At 40.9% G+C, this 21,363-nt stretch overlaps 1 protein-coding gene across 3 annotated transcripts in view; it reads right to left on the minus strand.

The window, feature by feature from the left end:
• Nucleotides 1–8,671: 8,671 nt before the first annotated feature.
• ppm1kb (protein phosphatase, Mg2+/Mn2+ dependent 1Kb) overlaps nucleotides 8,672–21,363 on the minus strand; it is a 39,161-nt gene continuing 26,469 nt past the window's right edge. For all 3 annotated transcript variants that reach the window (XM_067994447.1, XM_067994448.1, XM_067994449.1), the window contains exons 4-7: nucleotides 19,198–19,363; nucleotides 18,317–18,461; nucleotides 17,285–17,419; nucleotides 8,672–13,616 (exon numbers count right to left, since the gene is read on the minus strand). In XM_067994447.1, the coding sequence (XP_067850548.1) occupies nucleotides 13,485–13,616; nucleotides 17,285–17,419; nucleotides 18,317–18,461; nucleotides 19,198–19,363 (578 nt within the window). In that variant the 3' untranslated portion in view covers nucleotides 8,672–13,484. The remainder of the gene's footprint in view (nucleotides 13,617–17,284; nucleotides 17,420–18,316; nucleotides 18,462–19,197; nucleotides 19,364–21,363) is intronic.

The raw sequence follows: 21,363 nt of genomic DNA on the forward strand, positions 1-21,363 counted from the left end.
TTTTTGGAGACTGTGTTCTAGTCTCTGCTCGCTGGGGCTGTCAAGAGTGGGTCTCGAAACTCTCACTTTCTGACTCAGAGGCAAGATTGCTACCACTTAACCAAAGGCTCACTCCAATACTCTGTGTTTGTTATTGTAATTATTCCACATATTTCAAAAGCTGCCCAGCCGCATGGACCTTGCAAGTATCAGTCTGGCCTGAGATGAATCCATTTTAATTTTTTTTTGTTGTTGCTGTGAGTAGTACTGAACAAAATCTTCTCCCAGTCAGACCTTGGCTGTGAGCCAGTGTCTGTATAGCTGAAATGCCTAAGTGAGAAATACTGCTCCCAGCTGCTAACTTTAGCAGGGGATAGTTATATTTGTAGAAAAGTACACAGCTCTCCCATATACAAAAAATAAAAACTTCAGGCTGAATTTCTCATACACCTACAGTATAGACCTTCAGATTACAGTGATCCTGTTCGTTATTAATCATCTGTCGAAAGGGAGTATTATGTGACAGCGAGAGGGCGTTGGAGCTGCAATGTCCTGAGTTTATAACCCGTTAAGAGGGAAGACATTACTCAGCCTGACATAATACGGATTGCTTTCTGGCCATATAATGCAGAGCAATTTTCCTACCAAGCCATCAATTCACCAGCAAAGTCCCAGAGATCCTTGCCTATACAGAATGGCGATCCATCATCTTAAATATTGTTTCAGTTTGTAAGTGCCGTGAAATTCTGGAATTGCAGCCTCCTTGTTCACACAGTCTATGCCCAATCAGGTTGTGAAACCACACTATCAAAAACCCACGCAGCCAAATAAAAACTGCAATCTAAAAGGATTCCTCATCATTAACTTCTGCAAGGTTTCATTGTTCTGTATAGTGGAGCGTGCATCTCTCTCTCGGTCTCTCTGCCAGCCCACCACTCTCGCTAGAAGATACTGTAAGTAATCCTGGGCGCTTAAAGTCATTGCACGTTCAATTTGACTGAGATTTACCTTCACTTTAACAAGTTTGTGAAATGGGATTTTGCTTCAAGTTTCTCTTCTGTTCATGTGCTTGCACTGACAGGATGACGCATTTTTTTTCCCCTTTCAAAAATATACTTTATTAAATAATCAAAGCACCATACAGAAATATAATCAAAAGATTGGCAGTTAGGTAACAGGAGGGCACAAACTGAAGAAAGTCACAAAAATAATTAAAGGAGGTTAGAAATCTTTGCACACAGGAGGTGGTTAGAATGTGCAGTTCTCCACCACAAACTGTTGTTAAACCAGAGTCTAAAGATTCCTGAATAAAGAGGAATATTAAAGAGTACAGGGATTGAGCACGGAACTGGGATTAGGTTAAGTGGCTCATGGAGAAACCACTTGACTGCCTGTTTCTGTGCCAGAACATTCTATGATTCTATAGTCTCCAGCCTTCAGTTCGGGGAGAATCTGGTGGGATGGGATTTGTCCATCCCCCTGCTCCCTTTATTTCATTGCTGTTTGTGGGACCTTGCTGTGCGCAAATTGGCTGCTGCATTTCCTACATTACAGCAATGACTACTCTTCAAAAGTACTTCATTGGCTGTAAAGTGCTTCAGGATGTCCTGAGGTCATGAAAGGTGCTATAGAAATGCAATTTTTTTCTGTGAGAATGTTGTCTGATTCTTGCATGACATTAACAAAGTGAGAGAGCCTCATCTTGGGATCTCATAAAAATGATGCTCCTGATGGCTTTTAAAAGCATAAAATCGACAGTTCCGATGGTGGGTCCCCAGAGGTCGAATAGAAAGATAAGGTTGTCTATCTTGACTTTCATTGGAACAGTGCAGTTGGCCAAAAAAAGTGAAGTCAGAGTGGGAGTGGAACAGAGAATTGAAGTGCCAAGTGACAGACAGCTTAGGGTCACATTTGCACACAGAATGGAGGTGTTTGTCAAAGCAGCCACCTAATCTGGGTTTTGTCTCTCCAAAGTAGAGGAGTCCACACCACAAGCAGTGAATACAGTATACTGGGTTGGAGGATATATACGTAAACAGCTGTCTCATCCAAGAGGGTTTGGGTCCCTAGATAATGGTTTGGAAGGTGAACGGGCAGGTGTTGCATCTCCTGTGCTTGCGTGGCAAGGTGCCAGAGGAAGGAGAGCAGGTGGTGGAAGAGTGAACCTGAGTGTCGGAAGCTCGAGGAACAGCACCTCATCTTCCGATTAGGCACTTTACAACCTTCCAGACTCAACATTGAGTTCAACAACTTCAGATCATAACCACTGCTGCCATTTTTTTGGACAGAAGATGCTGGTAATGGCTCTGCCGTTGCCATTTACAGGTCCTCTAGACCCATATTTTGTTTCTTTACTTGTCCCATTACCCACCCCCTTTTGCCTTGAACCATCATTCCATCAATCACCCCTGCCCGCTACCCTATCACAGACTTTCCCTTCCTCCCCCACTTTTGCCCCTGGCTCTGTACTTGTTTATAAACTGTTAAGTCTTTAACTTCTTCCAGTTCTGAAGATCATCGACCTGAAACGTTAACTGTTTCCCTCTCCGCAGATGCTGCCTGACCTGCTGAGTATTTCCAGCATTTTCTGTTTTTATTTCAGATTTCTAGCATCTGCAGTATTTTGCTTTTATTTTAGTACATAAAACACGACTGGATTACGAATTTTTGGGGCCTTGGGCACAGGAACATTCGGGACACCTCCGCACTCCCCGCACAACTTCCCCCATGGCATTAAAACAAAAGCGTGTCGTAAAATGCATGAAGAAATAGGCCCGTAGAATGTTTACACACTGCATTGATAATAAAGCAAATCATATCACAGTATACTACATTTAAATGAAACTGATCGAGCAGTTGTATGCAGTTTTTCTGTGTTATGGAGAGTTTAATGAGGGTCCCATATTTAACAGAGGCCTCTGGGCACAAGCCCATACATTAATCCAGCCTTGTGTCACACCTGATTATGTTTGCAGCAGTCTTTACAAATAAATTAATCCCTGTATAGCGTGTTAACATCTGGTGATATTTTCACATTTGTAAATTGTTTATTAATCTTTGTGGAGACAAAACAGGAGTTATTCAACATGGCCACACAGACACAGATTGGTTAATTCGTGGTCAATTTGATGGATCTGGATCAGCATTACTAAAGAATTCCTGGAAACATTGTGAGATTTAGATGAGTTCAATAAATTGTCAGACTGTTGGTTATTCAAATGTTTGTCCAGGTGTTTCTTACATCACTGCAGTCCCTCGACAAAAGTTTGTCCAAGAGTAATAAGCACCTGTTAATAATTTCCTGATAGTGCAATAATCAGACCAGAAATGCATGTTTTCCATGACCGCCAGCTTCAATAAAGGTAGCAAGAGGCAGTAAGTAAAGGGAAATGTGAAATGAGAAAGTCTGTATTATCTATCACAGTTCAAACCCCATTGGAGATTTGAAAAAAAAAAGTGTTACAAGTCTGGATTTGCTCCAGGTCTGGTACTTATGCATTGTTGGATACACTATTATCTTTTACAGCTTGTGTGATTATATCGCTTTGGTTAGCTCTGACATATATTTGTGATAAAATGTTCAGAGTTGGTATTTTATTCTTGCTAGTCGCTTTCCCACGGCATTAAACAAAGGGAGTCAAGGCCATGTCTGGTCTTCAGGTTGAGTTGGGTTAGAGGGCGGGGGATAATTAGACCAGGCATAATTCAGTCTGTATTTTAAAACCTGTCCTTATTTTTAGATATTTCCATTATAAAAAGAACAGGTGAGTGCTCCTGGTGTCCAGCCCAGCACCTATCCCTCAACAAACTCCACCAAATCAGATCAACTGGTCATTCATCAAGATTGCTGTGCTGTTGGAGGTGCCGTCTTTCGGATGAGATGTTAAACCGAGGTCCCATCAGCCCTCTCAGGTAGATTTAAAAGATCCCATGGCACTATTTTGAGGAAGAGCAGGGGAGTTCTCCCCTGTGTCCTGGCCAATATTTATCCCTCAATCAACATCACTAAAACACATCATCTGGTCATTATCACATTGCTGTTTGTGGGACCTTGCTGTGCTGCCGTAATTTCCTACATTATAACAGTGACTACACTTCAAAAGTACTTCATTAGCTTTGAAGCGCTTTGGGACAAACTCCTTGCAGGGATACTTTTTTTTATTCGTTCATGGGATGTGGGCGTCGCTGGCAAGGCCAGCATTTATTGCCCATCCCTAATTGCCCTTGAGAAGGTGGTGGTGAGCCGCCTTCTTGAACCGCTGCAGTGCGAGTGGTGAAGGTTCTCCCACAGTGCTGTTAGGTAGGGAGTTCCAGGATTTTGACCCAGCAACGATGAAGGAACGGCGATATATTTCCAAGTCGGGATGGTGTGTGACTTGGAGGGGAACGTGCAGGTGGTGTTGTTCCCATGTGCCTGCTGCCCTTGTCCTTCTAGATGGTAGAGGTCGCGGGTTTGGGAGGTGCTGTCGAAGAAGCCTTGACGAGTTGCTGTAGTGCATCCCGTAGATGGTACACACTGCAGCCACAGTGCGCCGGTGATGAAGGGAGTGAATGTTTAGGGTGGTGGATGGGGTGCCAATCAAGCGGGCTGCTTTGTCCTGGATGGTGTTGAGCATCTTGAGTGTTGTAGGAGCTGCACTCATCCAGGCAAGTGGATCACGCTCCTGACTTGTGCCTTGTAGATGGTGGAAAGGCTTGTGGATGGTGGAGTCAGGAGGTGAGTCACTCGCCGCAGAATGCCCAGCCTCTGACCTGCTCTTGTAGCCACAGTATTTATGTGGCTGGTCCAGTTAAGTTTCTGGTCAATGGTGACCCCCAGGATGTTGATGGTGGGGGATTTGACGATGGTAATGCAGTTGAATGTCAAGGGGAGGTGGTTAGACTCTCTCTTGTTGGAGATGGTCATTGCCTGGCACTTGTCTGGCACGAATGTTACTTGCCACTTATCAGCCCAAGCCTGGATGTTGTCCAGGTCTTGCGGCATGCGGGCACAGACTGCTTCATTATCTGAGGGGTTATGAATGTGCAATCATCAGCGAACATCCCCATTTCTGACCTTATGATGGAGGGAAGGTCATTGATGAAGCAGCTGAAGATGGTTGGGCCTAAGAAACTGCCCTGAGGAACTCCTGCAGCAATGTCCTGGGGCTGGGATGATTGGCTTCCAACAACCACTACCATCTTCCTTTGTGCTAGGTATGACTGCAGCCACTGGAGAGTTTTCCCCCTGATTCCCATTGACTTCAATTTTACTAGGGTTCCTTGGTGCCACACTTGGTTGAATGCTGCCTTGATGTCAAGGGCAGTCACTCTCACCTCACCTCTGGAATTCAGCTCTTTTCTCCATGTTTTGACCAAGCCTGTAATGAGGTCTGGAGCCGAGTGGTCCTGGCAGAACCCAAACTGAGCATCGGTGAGCAGGTTATTGGTGAGTAAGTGCCGCTTTCCATCACTTTGCTGATGATTGAGAGTAGACTGATGGGGCGGTAATTGGCCGGATTGGATTTGTCCTGCTTTTTGTGGACAGGACATACCTGGGCAATTTTCCACATTGTCGGGTAGATGCCAGTGTTGTAGCTGTACTGGAACAGTTTGGCCAGAGGCGCGGCTAGTTCTGGAGCACAAGTCTTCAGCACGTGATATCAAGAAACAGCCGGGATGTTGTCGAGGCCCATAGCCTTTGTTGTATCCATTGCACTCAGTTGTTTCTTGATATCACGTGGAGTGAATCGAATTGGCCGAAGACTGGCTTCTGTGATGGTGGGGATATCGGGAGGAGGCCAAGATGGATCATCCACTCGGCACTTCTGGCTGAAGATGGTTGCAAACGCTTCAGCCTTGTCTTTTGCACTCACGTGCAGGACTCTGCCATCATTGAGGATGGGGATGTTTACAGAGCCTCCTCCTCCTGTTAGTTGTTTAATTGTCCACCATCTTTCACGACTGGATGTGGCAGGACTGCAGAGCTTTGATCTGATCCGTTGGTTGTGGAATCACTTCTCTCTGTCTATGGCATGTTGCTTCCGCTGTTTAGCATGCATGTAGTCCCGTGTTGTAGCTTCACCAAGTTGGCACCTTATTTTTAGGTACGCCTGGTGCTGCTCTTGGCATCCTCTTCTACACTCCTCATTGAACCAGGGTTGATCCCCTGGCTTGTTGGTAATGGTAGAGTGAGGAATATGCCGGGCCATGAGGTTACAGATTGTGCTGGAATACAATTCTGCTGCTGCTGATGGCCCACAGCGCCTCATGGATGCCCAGTTTTGAGCTGCTCGATCTGTTCCGAATCTATCCCATTTAGCAGTGGTAGTGCCACACAACACGTTGGATGGTGTCCTCAGTGTGAAGACGGGACTTCATCTCCACAAGGACTGTGCGCTGGTCACTCCTACCAATACTGTCATGGACAGATGCATCTGCGACAGGTAGATTGGTGAGGATGAGGTTAAGTAGGTTTTTCCCTCGTGTTGGTTCGCTCACCACCTGCCGATGGCCAAGTTTGGCAGCTATGTCCTTCAGGATTCGGCCAGTTCGGTCAGTAGTGGTGCTACCGAGACACTCTTGGTGATGGACATTGAAGTCCCCCACCCAGAGTATATTCTGTGCCTTTGCTACCCTCAATGCTTCCTCCAATTGGTGCTCAACATGGAGGAGGACTAATTAATCAGCTGAGGGCGGGGGGTGGGGCGGTAGGTGGTAATCAGCAGGAGGTTTCCTTGCCCATGTTTGACCTGATGCCATACTGATAAACATTGATTGTAGGACTGGACTTCAGTGAATTGTGAACTGCATGCTTGTCATCTCAGTTTGCAAAGGTAATCTGTGACTGAGCCAGAAGGTGCGGAGCTGAGCCACAATTTGCCTTAGCAAAAGAAAATTAGCCTAAAACATTACAGAATGAGTCATTTATATTTCAAGAACATAAGCATGGAATAAGAAAGGGTCAATGTATCAAGTCCCTTCATTCCACAAACCATACACAATCTGATCTATAATGAACCCTACCTCACCTGAGCAAAGGTTCCAGAAAGTTCCTCCCTGCCTTCTAATTTCAGTGTGTCGCCTTGGGAGAGGGAAGGAAAAATCAGCCAGAGTTCCTGCTTTTGAACGTTATCCGGTCATGCCTGCTAGAAAGCGCGCGTTAGCGGCAGACATTGGCCGAGAATAGGATTGGGTCTAACTGTGATGACTTCTACAGTAGAATAGCCTGCCAACACTTACCATCTCGGCTCAAAGATGAGGAATGGCTATTTGAGCGAGTAACTTGAGGATGTTTTGTGCCAGGGAACCTTACTTCAGGAGAGATGTGGAGGGGAGAAAAGGTGGTGGGGGGGGGGGGGGGAGGGTGCAGGGGCAAACTGGCAAAAAAAACTGTGAGTAATCTTATGTTATCATTATAAATTAGCCCAAAGCACTGATTAACTAGGCAAAGGCTTCAATGTAAGTTGCACCGAAAGGGCAACTTTCTTTTTTCTTGTGAATTTTTTCCCCTCTTTTGGAACACTTCCTGTGTTTCGGTAGCCTGCTCCCAACAGACTGGATGCAGGGAGGATGTTTCCCCTGGCTGGTGGGTCCAGAACGAGGGGTCACAGTCTCAACATACAGGGTAGGACATTTAGGACTGAGATGAGGAGAAATTTCTTCAGAGGGTGGTGAACCTGTGGAATTCTCTACCACAGAAGGCTGTGGAGGCCAAGTCACTGAATATATTTAAGAAGGAGCTAGATTTCTAGACACAAAAGGCATCAAGGGGTATGGGGAGAGAGCAGGAATATGGTAGAGATAGAGGATCAGCCGTAATCATATTGAATGGCGAAACAGGCTCGAAGGGCCGAATGGCCTACTTCTGCTCCTATTTTCTATGTTTCTGCCAACAGCACTCTTAGACTAGCAATTCAGACACAACTGACAAAGACTTTCCGACCAATTGCGAACTGTGCATAGCCACAATATTACTATGCGAGGGGGAAAATTGAATTAAAAAGCCCCTTTAAGTTCTACAAATAGCTCTGCATAAACATCAGAATGCAGTTAATCTTTAGTAACAGGAACAGGAGTAGACCATTCAGCCCCTCCAGTCTGCTCCGCCATTCAATTAGATCATGGCTGATTTGTACCTCAACTCCATTTACCAGCTTTAGTTCCATATCCCTTGATACCCTTACCGAACAAAAATCTATCATGTCTTGAAAGCTCCAATTGATCCAGCATCCACAACCTCTGGTGAGGAGGGGGGAGGAAAAGAGAATTCCAGATTTCTACTACCCTTTGTGTGAAAAAGGGTAGTAGAAATCTGGATTTCCCTCCTGCATGGCCTAGCTCTAATTTTAAGATTATATCCCCTCATTCTTGATTCCCCTACCATTGGAAATAGTTTCTCTGTATCTATCCTATCAAATCCTTTTAGCATTTTAAACACTTTCTGGAGAGACCATGGGGCGATCAGCTGCTATGCAACTCTGGACATAGAGTTTTAAAAACACACATTTGGATTCTAGGCAAATAGGATTCCAGTTGTCCAATGTTTCCATTGTTCCGCTTGTTAATGAGCATCGACTAGATTTTCTTTTCAATGTGGCAACTAGTTTTTAAATTTCTAAATGCTTTGAAAGATACTATACTAAAGGTTTATCTGTGGGGCGGGGTTGTCGAGGATGGGCAGAATCATCCCTAGCAGAAATATACACATACATTATATGTAAATAATTTTATTTTTAGTATTCTGAAAGGTTACATACAGCTTATATTTTTCACAGTTACTGTACAACAGCAGTACATGCTGTTTTCATCATGCTTTACCCAAAACATCTACAATTTAAAACTTAAAAAATGTATTCTGGTCAGTATCATACAAGCAATATCTTCCATACTGTAAATCCAAGTAGGACATTGGAAAAGAAAAAAGTGGGAATTCTAATACAATTTTGTTCAGATTGATATGAAAAACCTGCAAAGCTTCTGAAACAGATTGATAAAAATCAGCATTACATTTGTAGGCAAAGTTACACCGTATTATTGATTAATATTCAGCTGTTGTTATTGTCACTTGGCAGACTCCTTCAAATGATGGTTGCTTGTACCAAAATCAAATTGGGGAAAAATAAAATAGAAAATAAAACTCCTACTTAAGAAAACTAAGGCAACTACATATGTAGCATTGCTCCATTTTAATGCATAAATATGCAGACCATTAAAAGACTACAGATGATTCTCATTTAAAAAAAACTAGAACAGCTTGAATATTATGTACAGTTGCTTTCACATTCCATTCAGGCTAAAACGTTTAAACCGCTCACTTGCTGCTTGGTATGAAACACTTTGACCAAACAATAATTTGGTTCAAATCTGATGAAAGTGTTCATGCCATTAAAAATTACTTTTGATAATTCACAGTAAGGAAGTTATTTCCAACTCCAACTTGCATACAAGGTGTACACACAGTTTGATACTACGGAGTGGCTTGCTAGGCCACTTCAGAGGGCAGTTAAGAGTCAACCACATTGGCGTGGAAATGGAGTCACATATAGGCCAGACCAGGTAAGGATAGCAGGTTTCCTTCCCTAAAAAGGACACTAGTGAACCAATTTGGTTTTTACGACAATCTGACAGCTTTATGGACATGAATTGAAATTCTCACACTGGCATGGTGGGATTTAAACTCACGTTCTCTGGATTATTAGTCCAGGTCTCTGGATAACTAGTCCAGTAACATAACCACTACATTACCATACCCATAAGATGACAATAGCTCAGGAAAGGCTCAAACTACAACTATTTACATGATGTACTGGTCTCAGTATATTAGCATTAGACAATACTATAAGAGCCACACAACTAAACGCTCCCCAGTTCCACTTAAACAAAAAGATAATTTAGTGTGGTGCTTGACGGCTGGTGAGAAATGTATCACCACCACTGAATGCTGACTGAGGTCAGTCGCTCAAGTTATTGGTTTAATTAAATCCAACACTAATTCACACTTGCACAACTCTACACTCAATTAAGTGATATCAGAACACAGTTGGGTACTGATTGCAACAAGCACATAAATTTACAACACACTGCAGCTAGTGTGATAGAGCAATAGTACAGCGTATATATTATACTGAAAATGGTTACAGTATGCCCTATTGTATTTGATAGCTTTAGGTTTTTGCACAACATACGCACTAAGCTTTTCTGTTTTGGGAGTTGCACACAAGGTTACACCTGAGCTTTGTGCACTTAAAGCATACAAATCGTATATTAATTTTATTCGGATAACACTTCTATATGATGAAAGCATCTATGGGCTAAAAAGTCCAGTGACTACACAACAAAAAGCAAATAGTCTTAAAAATGAATAGATTGCCTTTCAAACAGGCTTCGATTTGTAAAAAAAAACAAAATTCACAAAAAGTTGAATTCTTATCTGTAGCTCAATGATAGCAGTCCTTCAGATGAATACAATGTGTGCCTTCTAGTATTGCCTCTAAAATTTAATCAAACCCTGCCTATAGATTGCTAGGGTTCTACAGGTTATGGTTAAAATATAAATGCAAAATCTGTACAAAGCCAAATCAATCATAATATAGTACATATTTACTACCAGGACAAATATAGTATTAATCAATAAATATACAACATGGAGTATTTACATGTATTATACACATTATAATACAGGGCCTAGCAGAAGTACCTGTGTGCAGACTTGGGTCACAAAATGATTTCTGGACAATATCAACTGCTTAAAAATAAAGATAGTTAACAAAATTTATGATAAATTAGGTGTACAGCCACATTCACAACAGTGCCACTTTTAAAAAATCTCCCTATATAGTGTACGTATAACACACTAATGTTCATTTTATCACCACCTACCATTTCCAAGGATCCAGCTTCTAATTATGTGTATGTACTAAGTGCAGATCAGACTTTACTCCACCAGCATTACCAGAGATCGGGTAGGTCCCGCTGGTCTAAATCACAGTTAAAATAGCTACTGCAGCATGTTTTGTGCTGGAGTTTACACAAATGAGGTACTGAATAATCTTTTCTTGCAACTCTGTAAATTTGTACAATTTGGTGCAATAACAGATAGTATGACAGGCAAGCTCAACACAACACAAAAGTAAGGTTAAAACAATCTGGGATTTTACAGAAATCACATTATCGAGAAACTAAATTTTAGAAAATTAGTGTATAAATGGAGATTTACCAAATGGATGAAACCAGCAGAAAATAATTTCCCATATCTGACCATTCTGCTTTCACACTGTGATTAAACTACAGTATTTCAATTTAGCATATTTACAAATAAAATCAACACCAAAAAGTCTTACCATCTCAGGATATACAAATAGGTTGTATATACCTTGACTGAAGAAATTAAACCCAAGGGATAATCGAAGAAGTTCTTGCTTTAAACTTAATGTTTAATGTAGCCCAATGTGTGCCTTCTGGTACTGCCTCTAAAATGTAATCAAATCCTGCTTATAGATTGCTAGGGTTCTACAGGTAACAAAAAGACTATTACTGTAAGTGTCCCAATTCAATCTTTTATACTGTAGGATTAGATGGGGGGAGCGGGGGCAAGAGAAAGAAAGAAAAAGACAAAACATTACCTTGGCTTGTACTACCAATTTCCATTATCCTTCCGTTTTACAGTAAACACATCCCTCTCTTCCAAATGACTGCTCTCCCATTCATACAAATATTCTGAAACATTACCCAGATTCTGTGCTTCTCCAGTTTATTCCATACTGCCAAAAAATTCATATTTCATTTTTTCTTGCCTCTCCTTCAATGCCCTTACCCTCAAAAAAGTTGGCATATCTAGTTCACAACTGAATTTAGCCAGAATGTTACTTTTTAATAGTGTAAATGTACAAACACTATATAAAAAAGGAAACATTTTAGCCTGAGCTACTTTACACTCAAAATTCCCATCCTCCAGTTACAATCTGGAAGATCTAACAGTCAGGATCACACAATTGTGCTTGTTCCTCACACAAAATAAATTGGACACTCCAGCTTTTGAGAATTTGGATGAATTCAACAGCATAAGAATCTAACAAGAAAAGGAAATTCATCCTGTCTAACACTTACCATCATTTACAACAACAACTTGCATTTATATAGTTCCTTCAACATAGAAACCCATCCCAAAGATGCTTCACAGAGGCGTAATTGATTTAGGTCCACATTCAGGATCAAGCTAATTTCCCTCTACTCTGTACTGAATCACAAACTCAAATCATAGATCAGAGTGCACTGCACTTTACACAAACTTCATAAATTCCCTGGAAAAAGTGGGGCTAGAAAGGCACTCCACTACATGAATTCTGGTCATATCCCACACAGCCATTCTGGCAGTGACCTGGGAAGCCACAGATATTTGTGGTAGAAATTACAACTTTTGAGGCAGCCCCTGTACCTATTAAATATTAGGAGTTGGACTTTCAGCTACAAATGCCAACCACATTTAGTTTCATGTAAGGAGTCTTACAACACCAGGTTATAGTCCAACAGCTTTATTTGAAATCACAAGCTTTCACCTGACGAAGGAGGAAAGCTCCGAAAGCTTGTGATTTCAAATAAAGCTGTTGGACTATAACCTGGTGTTGTAAGACTCCTTACATTTGTCCACCCCAGTCCATCACCGGCATCTCCACATCACATTTAGTTTACAATAGGGAACAAAAACAAAATTCTTACTCCAAGCTCTAGCTGACATATTATACATTTAAGCTCAAACTCCAAGACTGTACAGAAATACAGTTTTCCCTGTGCTTTGGTGGCCATGTTTGAAGCAGAGGAAATTAGAATAATCAGAGAAAGTGAAAAGGCTTATGTACTAGAAAACTTTGATTTCTGTTTGGTAAAACCAGCAATAAAGCAGCTCAAGTTAAGGCAGGGCAAGTTTTTTTTGAATGTATTCAAATTGTTCAGCGCAGAGCAAAACAAACTTTCAAGCATATATTGAATAAACAGTATTAGTTTAGAGGTAATCGGGGACCCAGCACAAATATACAATGTTTTCCCATTCCCAGCATCGGATATAACATCCAATACTTGTACTGCAGCAAACCTACTGGTTTCAGTGCCAGAACTGAAAACACATTATGGGCACAAATTGTCTTTGCACTGTTGCACCAAGCTGAATGTAACCAGTTACTGTGACTTATAACACAAAAGCCTTTGAGCATTTATACAATAAGACAATTTTCATACAGCTAAACAAACATCTAAAATGATGAATTAGTGAATTTTAAATACCTCTGCCTGCTCTCCTCCAAAAGTCAATATTTCTGTCCAGTTATTAAATCCTTTGTTCAAATGACACAGTAATGCTTTAATTCTATGACTGGCTAGCTGCCTTTATTCACATTACAGGTCTTAATAGGATGGACATTCACCAAATGGAATACCAATTCTGCTGTCTTTGAAAATGGTCTTAAATGGATACTTTTTAAAAACTGGATAGTGTGCAGCATATAGACTATAGTTTTTCCTTAGTCACAACTTCATGCCCATCTTCCACTTGAGCCAAAGCTTCGGCTGAATGAAAAGCTGATGCCAGAGTTCTTGTGTTTCCCCCAAGCACCAAATGGAACCACAATAATGGTACTGTTATCTTCTGCACCATACTGCAGTGCCTGCAACAAAAGGAGAAGACTAGTATCATTACATTGCCAAAGTGAAATGCCTCTCTGGGTAAAATTATATTTTAAAAAAAGCATTGCTAACTTTAGTACGTCATTTGGCTATCTTACACCCTATGAATGTCTGCTTTAGAAATTATGTTGTGTGGCGGTGGATTTTAATTAGTGTGTAATAAAAAAATCTAGAACAAGGTAGAAAGTAAACAGACCCCAGACCTCCTGGTTGCAGTTTTAACAACCCCTCACACTGGCAGATGGAGATTGACGGGAGATGAAGAGCGCAGATGCTTTCCTATTAGACATATGTTATATGAAAATAATAGCAAATGGGTTAATTGAATTGCCTAATTAAAATCAAAGATAGTTTATTATGATGCTTAATGCCAACTATTGTGGTGTATCCAGACCCCAGCCCATTATTTCTATGTCCTTTTTTGGCCCTTTTCTCCCCAGCCTTTCATTTCCCTTCCTAGAGTTCTTTGCACCCCTTGATCTGTACTCCAAACCATCACTACTTCTCAGCCTACATTCTCTCCCATTGCTGTCCCAAGCTTGAATGCCCTTGGCAAGCCCGTGGCTACCCCCAGTGCTTCTCTCAGTATTCCCTAGCAGGATCATGGCGTGCACTATTGCCTCCTTAAGAGCTGCAACCCCAACTGCTCCATCCTCTATTCGTCAATTATTTTGTCGAGCATGACTCTCAAAGGGTTCTACCTCTCCAACCTCCTCTCCATCCCTTCCACCTATACACCACCAGTCCCCAGATCTCATGGTGCATGATCATCATCCCTTCCATATCTGCTTCACGAAAAAGGCCATTGCCTTCCACAACCACATTGTGAATGACAAACAACATCTTGGCACTGACAGAAACATGGCTCCTTCCTCCTTAAAGAAGCTTCCATGGAAGGCCATACCCAAAAACGCCAATCCCGCCTAAACCATGATGGCAGCGTGGCCCTTATCACAAAGTTACACCGTAGCCTCTCACCCTACTCCTCCAGCACTTTACTATCCTAAGATGATTTCCTCTCCAAGGTGGCCAACCTCATCCCTTCACTTAGCCTCTGCACAGGAACAGGAGCAGGCTATTCATCCCCTTGAGGCTGTTCCATCGTTCTATTAGATCATGGCTGATCTGTACCTCAACTCCATTTACTCATCATCTTCCTGAACCCTGATCCCCTAACTAACAAAAATCTATTGACCTGAGTTTTGAAAATTTCAACAGACGCTAGCATCCACAGCCTTTTGGGGAAGAGAAATCCAGATTTCCACTGCACCAAGAAACTGATCCTCAGCGATTTTAATCCCCACCTTATCCCCTCTGACTCCCTCTCTTCTGAATTCACCCTCCTCTTGTCCTCCCTTCATTATAAACTTCCCTATCCTTGGCAACCCCCTCGACCTTGATAAACTGGTCTCAGTTTTTTCTCTCCCGAGTTTCTTAACTGATTTTCTTATTCAAAACACATTAGGGACAATCTAATAACATAAAATTAAACTCAGCAGTCCTGTATTCCCGGCGGGGAGCTGTGCTTGAATGAGAGGTGGGTTGGACACGGGGCTACAACACAGTAGCAACAATTCTCCGACTCATACTCCCTTTCAGCATAACTTCACTTTGGGACCACGAGATCGCTGAAGTAATCTTGGAACTCTTCCTTAATTTTTGAGTTTCGAATTGCATACAAACGTTCATTTTGTTACAATAATCATCCCTCCTCCCCCTCGATTTCTTTTTTTGTGATCAGTCATAATTCCACCCCATTAAGTAATGGTAAGTCTGTAAAATGAAAGATAGAAAGTGAATATTCTGTTTTGCACTGTGTTTATTTGTTCCCACTGGTTTGCTAAACCCTTACAAAGCTGGTCTTCTGAACAAGAGAACTTTGGCACTGAGCCAGGGACAGTTTGGTTTGGTTCCAGTCTTGGGTTTAAGCTTGGGCTTTCTTCAGCTGCTCCTCATAAATGGCACACATGGCCTCTGGCACAGTCTTGTATTAGCACTGGTGCCACTCTGTTCTTGAAGTGTTAGGAGGGGTACATTTTGCAAGCACATATCCTCATTGACTATCAATTCTAGGCAGTTATATTAGATTAAAGATGTGGGATGCAACATTTCTGGGCTGTGATAGGTTAGATGGGTGGGCCAGAATTTGGAGAGGGAACTGGTTCCACCAGGTCACTACTCTACCCTCCTCCAGCTCCTAAATTCTGCCAGAAATGGAGGTGTCCACTGCTTGTGCCCACATTCCCTGCCATGTGCATGAAGCAGGCATACAGCCAGAAACAGATCCTAACCAAAGTGGGACCCACAATTTCTTCAACTGATAGTTTTCCAACAGCAACACTGAATTCTTACTTGTTTGTCCATCAGCAAGAAAGGTTCAAAATTTACTCCTCCTCCCTTCTCCCTAACCGCCCCCCCCCACAACCAAGGCAGACATCCCACTAATGCCACAAACGAGGAGCAGTTGAAGATACACAAAACTGAACCCAAGTACTGGAACCGAACCAAACTGCCCCAGGCTCAGTGCCAGAGTTCTATTGCCCAGACAACCAGCTTTGTACGGGTTCGGCAAATCTATGCAAATAACCATGACCCCAAATTTGGGATGGGGTCAGGTGCGCAACAGACTGGCAGCCTGAAGTCCCAGCAGGGCCCCAGAAATTTTGGGGCCATGGTGTGTGTGGGTCTTAGCAATGAACTCTTTGCTTTGGGTGTCATCACCATGAAGAAACATTCCTTCATGGAAAGTAGGCCCCCTGTCAACATGTTTGAATATCTTGTTCAGAGTGATATTTCTGTTGAGGCCAGCATCCAGGCAATAGCTGAAAATGTTCAGTTGCACATCAACACTCTGATGAATTCATCACCAGTCACTTCATAAAACTTAAATTTGTCAAACACTATGAGCACTGCCATACAGTTTGTAAGTTATACCTTCCTATCCTTTTTGGGAAGCCATATACACAAATAGTTCTCCTAAAATGTTGATATGTGCCTCATGCCAAAAATTCCAGTTTGTGATGTGGTACTTTTTAAACTAAATTCCGACATAGACCAGTTGGGCTGAATGGTCTGTTTCTGTGTTGTAAATTCTATGTAATATATTTCACCTTACTAGAGTTTGGGTGAAAAGTAGTCCATTTTATTTCCACTGCTTCTTTGTTTGACCTGGTGTCTCTTGAAACAGATTTCATTTTTATCAGCTTTTACTAACGCCGTTTTATGCCTACATTTATTTTGGGGTCTTCAGGTACAAAATGTCAACTAAAGACCTTCATAGGGAAAAAGTATACAGTACACTTGGCTTCAATAAAAACCATATGCTCCAAGACAAAATTAACTGAGTACTGGATTCCAGTTCACATGATAGTAACTAATGTACTTAAAGCTTAAAATAAAGCTTAAATAACTTCCCAGTTCTTTTACATTTCCAAAAAGTAAAATGACTTATGGGATCAGATACCATTTCATTGCTGCCCTGAAGCAAACAGAGGCTTTTACGTTTACCGCAAATGAAGTATAAAAGGAAACAAATTAGTCATTAAAATAATCTTGCTATCAAGGCAGGCAGCCAAATGACTGGGCATTTTTGTACATAGGTAAATGCAAACCCAACATGTGGTACACGATTAAATCAAACTTAATTTACCTGTTCAACAATAACCTGGGCAGCCTCTATTGGATCATGACATTGACTGATGTGGTCACAAATCTCTTGACTGTTCATAATAAAGTTAATCCCATCTGTTGTTAAAACTAAGAAAGCATCATCTCCATGTTGTAGCTGCAAAGACAGAACTCAAAAGATTAGCTAATGCCAGATGTAAAAGGAAACAATTTCAGAAAGAGAAACTTCAATGTACAATTATACAAAGGAATGTATGAAAGCCCCCTCCCTACAATTTTCAATCCCTTTTCTTGAAATTGCTGACTCTTCCTGGGATACAGTTGCACAGGCACCAGCTACCCTCTAATATCTTGCCCATGTGGCCACCCTTCAGTTGTGAGCTTCGACTGTGAGCATTAAAAGGCTTTTTGACCATGGAGCAGGTGATAGCTGAGCCCGATCTCACCCAACATCCATACATGAATTTTCCTGCTTGAGTCACTGGACAGTCACCAGGAGCAGGACACCTGGTTGATTTCCCCTTTTTTCACCTGAAGCACCAAAGCCAAATGTAGAACTTTGGCTGAAACCAATTCACTCAGCATAGATTGGAAATCAACACTGGAACCTTTTGGACTGTATGGCTTAGTACAATACCAGGCAGTGCGTTTGCCCACTGAGCAATCACAGCAGGCAAAAATCATTTTCAAAATGCTTCAGCATGCAGTCCCAATGCTGTGTCATCCAAATTCAATAACTTCAATCTAACAGCAATACAGATATTCTAGTTTATCGATAAACAAGGATGGTTATACAGTTTACTTTCAAGTAGTGCTTGGATAAAATATGATAATTACAGAAATTCATTTAAATTGATTTAATATACTTAAAAAATTATGGAAGTTTAGAAACACTATATTTAGAAAACCAAATACAATATTCTTTAAGTCATCACAATTTCTATTTCAACGAGATTTAGAACAACACTCTTGAAAATACGATATGGAATCCCAAGAAGAGATGTACAGGGCAAAAAAATAAAAATTAGCAGCGGTTTGTAGCATGCAGGTTCACCTTAATCCGTCTGGTCTCTGGCTCAGCGATGACTCCCACAGACCTTAAGGCTAGATCTCCTATACTGCGTGTCATAGCCAATCGCCCATTTACATGTGGTTGGCCCAGACTGTTCCAGGCAACAAATCCACCACATTTCTTAATCCTGTCAAATACAAACAAAACAGAAGCCAACAAATAAAAGTATAGATATGAATGGCACTTGCTTACATAAATGTATAAAATACCTGAAACGCTAATAAATGTGGCTATAAACATATAATGATTTATATTAGAAACATAGAAAATAGGAAACAATTTTACAACACCAAGTTATAGTCCAGCAATTTTATTTTAAATTCACAAGCTTTCGGAGGCTTCCTCCTTCCTCAGGTGAACGTTGTTGGAACAACAACGTTCACCTGAGGAAGGAGGAAGCCTCCGAAAGCTTGTGAATTTAAAATAAAATTGCTGGACTATAACTTGGTGTTGTAAAATTGTTTACAATTGTCAACCCCAGTTCATCACCGGCATCTCCACATCATAGAAAATAGGAGCAAAGGTAGGCCATTCGGCCCTTCGTGCCTGCTCCGCCATTCAAATGATCATGGCTGATTGTCTAACTCAGTACCCTGTTCCCGCTTTTTCCCCATATCCCTTGATCCCTTTAGCATTAAGAAATATATCTATCTCCTTCTTGAATACATCTAATGACTTGGCCTCCACTGCCTTCTGTGGTAGAGAATTCCACAGGTTCACCACCCTCTGAGTGAAGAAATTTCTCCTCATCTCGTTTCTAAATGGCATACCCCGTATCCTGAGACTATATTGAACTACATGGATTTACAACATTAAGCATAATTCCCACTAAACTATTTGTATCAAGTTTTCGATAATGTTACCTTTCCCTCTCATCTTTTCTTTCTGGAGTGTGATCCTCAGTCAGTCGCTTATGTTGTCCCTTTCGACAAAGAATTGCCCGGCTATCACCCACACTTGCTACCACAAGCTCAATACTATCACGTAACAGAGCCACAGTGGCAGTTGTCCCCGATGTAAGCAAGGAGACTAAAATTATCAGAAAAACAGAATTTAAATCACAGTCTTTGAAAATATGAAGTACGTTCTAAAATTTTTTGAAAGTATCAACATCAGTACTTTTAAATAAATATATGGTCAAAACTATTGCTAAAATAATAAGCAACATTACATCAGATCAGTTAATACACCAACAAAAAGTTGTAGCATGCAGGCATTAAAAAGCAATTCAGCTAGAGAATGGAGATTATACTTTGTTAACAGGGCTCAATGCTTAACTTACATTATACAAAGCAGAATGGCAATAGCAGCAAAATTTTTAATCTTAGTTTAAAAACAAAGAAACCTGCATAAGGCAATAAACTGTTGCTTGTGAACTGTGGCAAGTTTGAGAATACTGATAATATTTGGAGCAAGTACAGTTTCCAGTTAGCATCAGGCCCTGTTGTAACAATTATGTAGAAACAATTACTAGGAGGATAAATCTATAACTAGAAAGCTAAGTTCAAGAACAAACACCATAAAGCGCTCAATTACAATTAAGTATACTATATAGCAGGTATTTTTATTGCTGTTTTGAGATTTTAGGAGGCATTCACTTATTGTAAAAATTCAGTTTCAAAATATACAATTTTTTTGTGAACTATATCATAGTTACCTAAAGGTGAAAGAAAGTATGCCCTCCCTCATCGGTAAATACTGTGAGGTACAAGATTTCTTAAGCTATTTTTAATCATAGAAGGTAATCCCAGTTTTGGGGTCTTTTTTCTCCCCTAGTCTGTGGAGACCCAGCATTTTGGCAGTCTTTTTTCACTAGAGGCTGCTCTACTAAGTTAGCTATGACAGCATCAGCCTTGGCTGCAGCTGGAAATGCACAGACCGACATCCTTTCTGGCTCTAGATTTGGATTAGGAAATGTCCAAGCTGGACAAATTCCCAATATTAGCTGGATATTACAACTAAGCCAGTACTGAATTTTTGATCAACATCCAGACTTTCACTATGTGCATCACTGAACATCTACAGAGGTGACGGGGAGACCCACAATGCATGCTACAAGCTGCAGAGGCCCAGGAAGGTCTCCTACAAGGCAAGGCATTTAAAAACTATTATTTTCATAAGATCTACAAGGTAGGTTTGTTGGTGGGGGTTAGGGGAAGAAAGAGACTGGTACGAGAAGCTTATATAGAAAAGTGTTCCCCATACATTCTCCTCCTGCTTTAACCACTGAAGGGTGTTAGAGAAACCTATGTAAAAGGAAAAAAAAAGGGCATGGGAGGAGAGTATTTGAATAACCACAACTGAACTTCCAATATGGATTCATATCCCATTTGACTTTAGTCACATACCTATTATATAACATCAGCCATTTCTGAATCAATGTTCAGGGATTTTAAATACAAATGTTAAAATATATTAAAGATATGAACAGGAAAAGGAAATTTGGCCCATCATCAACAACAACTTGCATTTATATAGATGCCTTTAATGTAGTAAAACGTTCCAAGGCGCCTAAGCACTAAACTAACTTAGTGGAACAGCTTCTTGTGAAAAAAGATTGCCAAAATGACATCAACTCTGTACCCATGTGTCAGGTGCTAATTTTATGTATCACAATATAAATTGCCTTCAACTTTAGTTAACCAACTAAATTTTTAGCAAGTTTAGATATTACATTTTATCTCCATTTCCCCCTCCAAAGTATCAATTATGTGCACACACACACAAATATAGAAATGTTCCTTAGAAAACAAAAATATATACCATAGTCTCAACTGCACAAATTGGTGCCATTTTTTTAAAAAACCAGTTACCCAATATTTGCTTGATGTTAATGGGACTTCATTCTTGTTAAAACATCCATATCAAGTTGGTGATAAATTTGATTTTCCACTATCTTCAAGACTGGATGCAGAATGAAAGAAATAACACGTGGTGCCAGGGAACATTTTTTTTTAAATATAAAAGTTTTGCAACTCTGATTCATGCAAAATTGTCCATAATATTAAAAGATGCAAAAGATAGAAAAA

This window comes from Heptranchias perlo, chromosome 1 (genome assembly GCF_035084215.1).
Source record: "Heptranchias perlo isolate sHepPer1 chromosome 1, sHepPer1.hap1, whole genome shotgun sequence".
NCBI classification, from domain to species: domain Eukaryota; kingdom Metazoa; phylum Chordata; class Chondrichthyes; order Hexanchiformes; family Hexanchidae; genus Heptranchias; species Heptranchias perlo.